Source organism: Gigantopelta aegis, chromosome 6, assembly GCF_016097555.1.
Source record: "Gigantopelta aegis isolate Gae_Host chromosome 6, Gae_host_genome, whole genome shotgun sequence".
Taxonomy (NCBI): domain Eukaryota; kingdom Metazoa; phylum Mollusca; class Gastropoda; order Neomphalida; family Peltospiridae; genus Gigantopelta; species Gigantopelta aegis.
The window spans coordinates 102,653,780-102,660,220 of NC_054704.1; the positions used below are offsets into that span (position 1 = coordinate 102,653,780).

Here is a 6,441-nt window from a genome sequence, read left to right on the forward strand (position 1 = left end):
GACCGTTCAAAATTGCGCCAAAATTTCCTCAACAAAATTGCGCACCACGACAGGCGTGCGCTACAACAGCTTGCTCTGACTGTGCACGTAAAACCCTATGACATGACATGACATGTTAACGTTTTTTCCACTGATATTTTGACCATTGACATTTTGACCGTTGACATGTTGTCCTACATCCAAAACTAGGACCAGTGGCATTAACACTTGTATAATTTAGGATAAACAAATGTTTCACTTTGACATATCTGTTATGAATGTTGTATTTTGTATTACTATTTTTCAGTCTTCGTGTGTGGTACTTCAGTTATGTCATACTCTATGATGGGAAACAGGTTGATTCCTCAATATGGCCCAACATTGATCTTTCCAAGCTGACCCTGTATGTAGGAAGTCAGTTCCAAGTGAAATTCATTCACACAGATAAACTAAAAATGTCTTTCTGGAGCCACCAATACAAACTACGCTTCCAGTCGCAAATCAAACGACAGGACTATGATCTGATAAAGGAGGCCATAAAGCAAGCTTGGATAAAAGCCAACCCTGGTACGGTTTGTTCTCAGAACCATAGTTGCATGTTTAATACTTTGGATAGGAAACTAGAAATAACAAGGCCACAATCAGTGAGTGACCTGAATTAGTATCGGTGTGTCTAGTATTATTATGCTTGAATGATGTGCGGGGTGTTATTAACATTATGATACGTTTTTGTGCGAAACTAAGTTAAAGACACATCCCTTTATTTGTGAAACCAGCAGCATAACCTCTCCTCGTATTGACTCTTCTAACTTAACTGTAGCATTAAAATCTGTAGTGTATCATTATGTTAACGGGAACGTTGTATATAGCAGCTTGCTTCAGCCACATATGTTATTGTTGTCATCTATGGGATTTGAGCTAGTTGGCGTAACATAAACATTCATACGCATAATGTCCGAAATAAACCCCGACGTAATAAAGCTAATTGAATGACAGGAATATTACATGATGTGGGTTTTTAAAATACTTTTATGACAAACATTAATATTTACGCCATGATGATTCAATGAATCGAACGATGTAGCACAATGCATTTTTACTTACTAGTCCTAAAACTGTCTGGTTCCGTACGTAACGTAATTGGACACCACTAATTATATACAGATCCATTACTTGGACTGCAGATTCAGCGAAAACCCAGCCAGATACATCATAAACACGAACATTACATTACAGTTTTAGTAAATTGGTTCTTATATTTAATGGTAAATAACATAAAAACAATTTGTCGTCCTCATTTGTTTTTGTTAATTATTTTGGGAATTTTGAGACTTTTTTCTGTCTGTCCAAGGAAATTAATGTTTTCCTATCTGTCATATATATTCAGGAAATATTTGTGGAGGAATTGAGACAAAATTACTGTCAAATTAATTGTGTGTTTAACTTTCAAAGTGTCTGGGGATCAAGAAGGTACCATTTTCAAAGGTTAACTTTAGTTTACTAAGTGAGTTTTGTGTATTTAAATCAAAAACTATTTCTTGAAACGGTATGTGTATTCTGGAGATAAACGTACAAAGATATATCTACCTTGTTTGCAGAATTTAGTAACACACATCTGGAGGTAACATTCAATACACAAGATCAAATGTTCACATCCACTGGGTAAGTAACAACTACGGAAACATATTCAATACAAAAATATAGTTTATCAAAACAAAAAGGTAAATTGTGAAATGTAGCCTACCAATGGCCATTTGTATAACGTGACATTTAGAAGTTCTACATCTACTAGACCTAAGTTCTACATCTACTAGACCTAAGTTCTACATCTACTAGTCCTAACTTATACATTTACTAGACCTAAGTTCTACATCTACTACACCTAAGTTCTACATCTACTAGTCCTAACTTATACATCTATTAGACCTATATCATTTAGATTCGTCTTTATCCAGACACAGTTAAAACAAATTATTACACCTCGTTTTATTTATATGATTATAATAATACTTAATTATGTGAAGAACTGTGGGATTAGTATTTATTACTTTCTGACGGCAGTAAAATGATAAATTTTCTTTTGCATATTATAATTATGGTCGATGTCAATAAAGTAAAACAGTTTTAGATTTAACACTTTAAAAACAGAGAAAGAGAAAATTATCATTATGATTATAACAAATAATGATAATTTATATTTAATTCCATTTCAAGTCTGTCTGAATGGTTACTGGGATTTCATATCAAAGCAAATGGGAACATAGTCCAACCTGAGTTGTCGCAGCCTATCAATACAACTACATTACATCAAGCACTTGCAGGATCGAAGTATCGCGTGGCACGAAACACTGAACAATACATCTCCAAAGAGTTCTTCACTTCTCTGTTCATAAAGTCTTGGATCCATCCTGAAGATATGCACAAATTTCAAGAAGCACTGGAAAGGTTCTATAAAAACAAAACAGGTAAAACTGCCGGTGTCGCACACTAAATAGTCTGATATTTGTGATGGAATAAAGTTTCAGTTGAATAGGTGTATTTAATACAAACACAAGATATCTTTAAATGTTTACATGTAATCGTATGTGTATGTACACATATGTTTCTGTGGTACGTGCAACTGTGGAACTGGTTATGTCGAAAGTCATGGTGTTGAAAAACAACAACAACTCTAGAGAGAGAGAGAGAGAGAGAGAGAGAGAGAGAGAGAGAGAGAGAGAGAGAGAGAGAGAGAGAGAGAGAGAGAGAGAGAGAGAGAGAGAGAGAGAGAGAGAGGAGAGAGAGGAGACAGAGAGAGACAGACAGACAGACAGACAGACGAGGAGGAGAGAGAGGAGAGAGAGGAGAGAGAAGAGAGAGACGAGGAGAGAGAGGAGAGAGAGGAGATGGAGACGAGACGAGACACAGCACAGAGAGAGAGAGAGAGAGAGAGAGAGAGAGAGAGAGAGAGAGAGAGAGAGAGAGACAGAGAGAGAGAGAGAGTACATTAATAGGATATCTTATTTTCGTAACCATGGATACAACCATTTTGTGGCTGTCGGCCATCGGTATACATGTTTATGTATATGTAAGGTTTATTATGTATGGAATACAATATATAATACGTTAAGACAAACTGTATTACCTGTGTATGTTTTTATTGGAGATATGGATATATAAACTAAGGAAATAGTAGAAAAATAGTTTTTAAGAGCTCTGTAAAATCTAATTAATTATAGGACACATGAACGTGAATGTGACCATCAGCTCCGTTGAAGAAACAATATCTGAAACTGGGTAAGAATGCTTCGTTGATGTTGTGAAATCATATTGTGAGTAGATTCAATAAACAACTGTTAATAACTACTTCTTATACATGTACCGGACTCGGTGGCGTCGTGGTTAGGCCATCGGTCTACAGGCTGGTAGGTACTGGGTTCGGATCCCAGTCGAGGCATGGGTTTTTTAATCCAGATACCTACTCCAAACCCTGAGTGAGTGCTCCGCAAGGCTCAATGGGTAGGTGTAAACCACTTGCACCGACAAGTGATCCATAATTGGTTCAACAAAGGCCATTGTTTGTGCTATCCTGCCCGTGGGAAGCGCAAATAAAAGATCTCTTGCTTCTTGTCGTAAAAGAGTAGCCTCTGTGGGTTTCCTCTAAAAAACAGTGTCAGAATGACAATATGTTTGACGTCCAATAGCCGATGATAAGATAAAAAAAATCAATGTGCTCTAGTGGCGTCGTTAAATAAAACAAACTTTACTTTCTTATACATGTAACATTTTTAATTGTTTATGGGAATGTAGATGTCAAAGACGTCTTCTGTCTAATAAACAATTTTAACTAGGTTAGTTTTCACATTTGCAATAGGTAACAACACTGTAACTAATGATTTGAAAGAAGACATTTTCTTCATTTTGTTGTATCGTCTTGAGTTTCGATAATTTCGTTCTTTCAGAGAATCACTTTGGAAATTGCGCTATCTTGTACTAGTCAACGGCCAGGTGTACCACCCTAATATCCTGAACAAAACATCGATGCACGATATTCAAACATGGTTCAGTATTACCTCAAAATTTGGCAAGAAGTATGAAGTTGAAACTCACATTTCTACGAAGGATAAAACTTCGTTGTTCTGTATCGACATGTCACACAAAGTTCAAAAGGAACGGGATAGGGCAGAGGAATTACTGAAACAGATCTTTCTCAAGACAAATCCAGGTAATGATTTTTACTTTAACTTGAAACTGTTTAAATGGTTGTATGTTATTAAATATCCACTATCATTATATTATACGTGTAATTTGATTTGGCTAATATCAGATACATTTAATTTGAAAATTAAAAACAATTTAAATGTGTGTACATGTTCATTAATTATTTGCTATATACAGTTTATTTCTTTACTGTTTTCACTAGTACATTTTAATAACGGGCTACGGGAATAACCTGTTAATAACATTTTAGTCAGGTGATATTGTTTTAACTTTAACGTTTACAGCTGCAATTGTGGAATATTTATGCCTATGAAAGCATAATTTACCAACTGCTTTTAATGGCCTACTATAATTGTACGTTTTTAATTTAGTGTGTTATTGTGACCTTGACATACATGAACGTTATAATACTGACTATCTATTTGAACATCATAGGTTATTTCTGTAGACCCTTCATAGATATATATATATATATAAATATAATGCATTATATTACATATACAAACATGTAATAGCACTCCGGTTTGTATATAAATATAATGCATTATATTACATATACAAACATGTAATATCATTCCGGTTTGTATATAAATATAATGCATTATATTACATATACAAACATGTAATAGCACTCCGGTTTGTATATTAATATAATGCATTATATTACATATACAAACATGTAATATCATTCCGGTTTGTATATAAATATAACAAATTGTCACTTCCTCAGGGTATGTATACTTAGACACTTGTAATGTTCTGACTAAAACAATTATGTGATCAAATTGTCACTTCCTCGGGGTATGTATACTGTCAGATGACTTGTAATGTCATCTCCAACAATCGGTGTGATAATACTGTCACTATGAGATATTCATACTTAGACACTTGTAATGTTCTGACTAAAACAATTATGTGATCAAATTGTCACTTCCTCGGGGTATTCATACTTAGACACTTGTAATGTTCTGACTAAAACAATTATGTGATCATAAACTGTCACTTCCTCGGGGTATGCATACTTAGACACTTGTAATGTTCTGACTAAAACAATTATGTTGATCAAATTGTCACTTCCTCGGGGTATCTCATACTTAGACACTTGTAATGTTCTGACTAAAACAATTATGTGATCATATTGTCACTTCCTCGGGGTAGGCATACTTAGACACTTGTAATGTTCTGACTAAAACGGTATGTGATCAAATTGTCACTTCCTCGGGGTATTCATACTTAGACACTTGTAATGTTCTGACTAAAACAATTATGTGATCAAATTGTCACTTCCTCGGGGTATTCATACTTAGACACTTGTAATGTTCTGACTAAAACAATTATGTGATCATATTGTCACTTCCTCGGGGTATGCATACTTAGACACTTGTAATGTTCTGACTAAAACAATTATGTGATCAAATTGTCACTTCCTCGGGGTATGCATACTTAGACACTTGTAATGTTCTGACTAAAACAATTATGTGATCAAATTGTCACTTCCTCGGGGTATGCATACTTAGACACTTGTAATGTTCTGACTAAAACAATTATGTGATCAAATTGTCACTTCCTCGGGGTATGTATACTTAGACACTTGTAATGTTCTGACTAAAACAATTATGTGATCAAATTGTCACTTCCTCAGGGTATGTATTCTTAGACACTGTAACCCTAACCCTAACCCTAACCCTAACCCTGTCTTGTAATGTTCTGACTAAAACAATTATGTGGTTTGTTTTCCATTTTGTCCTTCAAAACCAAACTTGTAATAATAGAGATACATACATTTGAGATATAAGTGGTACGTTTTATGTTGCCATATACTAGTAATGTCTATGCTTTTGTCGATGCTTTTTATAGTCCGTCTTTCACAATCTGAACGACCAAACCATTAGCCACGATCAAAGCCATATCTCTGCACAGTTCAGAGTCGAGTGGGAATTTGGCAAAATAGTGGTTTACTTCATCAATGCCTGTCATATTGCCTCTTCTATAAGCGGAAATCCTTTAGTGGATAACACATCCTTCCAGCACGTCTTAAAGAGGACTGCCACCCAAACTAGGTTATTAAATCGAAACTAGCACAGGGCAGAGCTCATTGGAATACATATAGCTGAATGACATGCACTCACTGCTAAAAAGTACATATATATTTAACAAAGAGATGTATAGATTTTGTGATACTTCGTTCTATGTTATCAGATTCAAACGATGACTGCCTATGCATATGCATTAGTCAGGTGTTTTGAATAATACATTTTAACG

At 34.9% G+C, this 6,441-nt stretch overlaps 1 protein-coding gene across 1 annotated transcript; it reads left to right on the plus strand.

Moving 5' to 3' along the window:
* The first annotated feature begins 1,729 nt into the window (after nt 1-1,729).
* Nucleotides 1,730-6,425, plus strand: LOC121374842. The gene is made up of 4 exons (XM_041501952.1): nt 1,730-2,444; nt 3,198-3,255; nt 3,921-4,183; nt 6,379-6,425. Exons 1-4 carry the CDS (start codon nt 2,396-2,398, stop codon nt 6,423-6,425), a joined length of 417 nt encoding a protein of 138 aa, XP_041357886.1. The 5' UTR covers nt 1,730-2,395.
* Nucleotides 6,426-6,441: the final 16 nt, after the last annotated feature.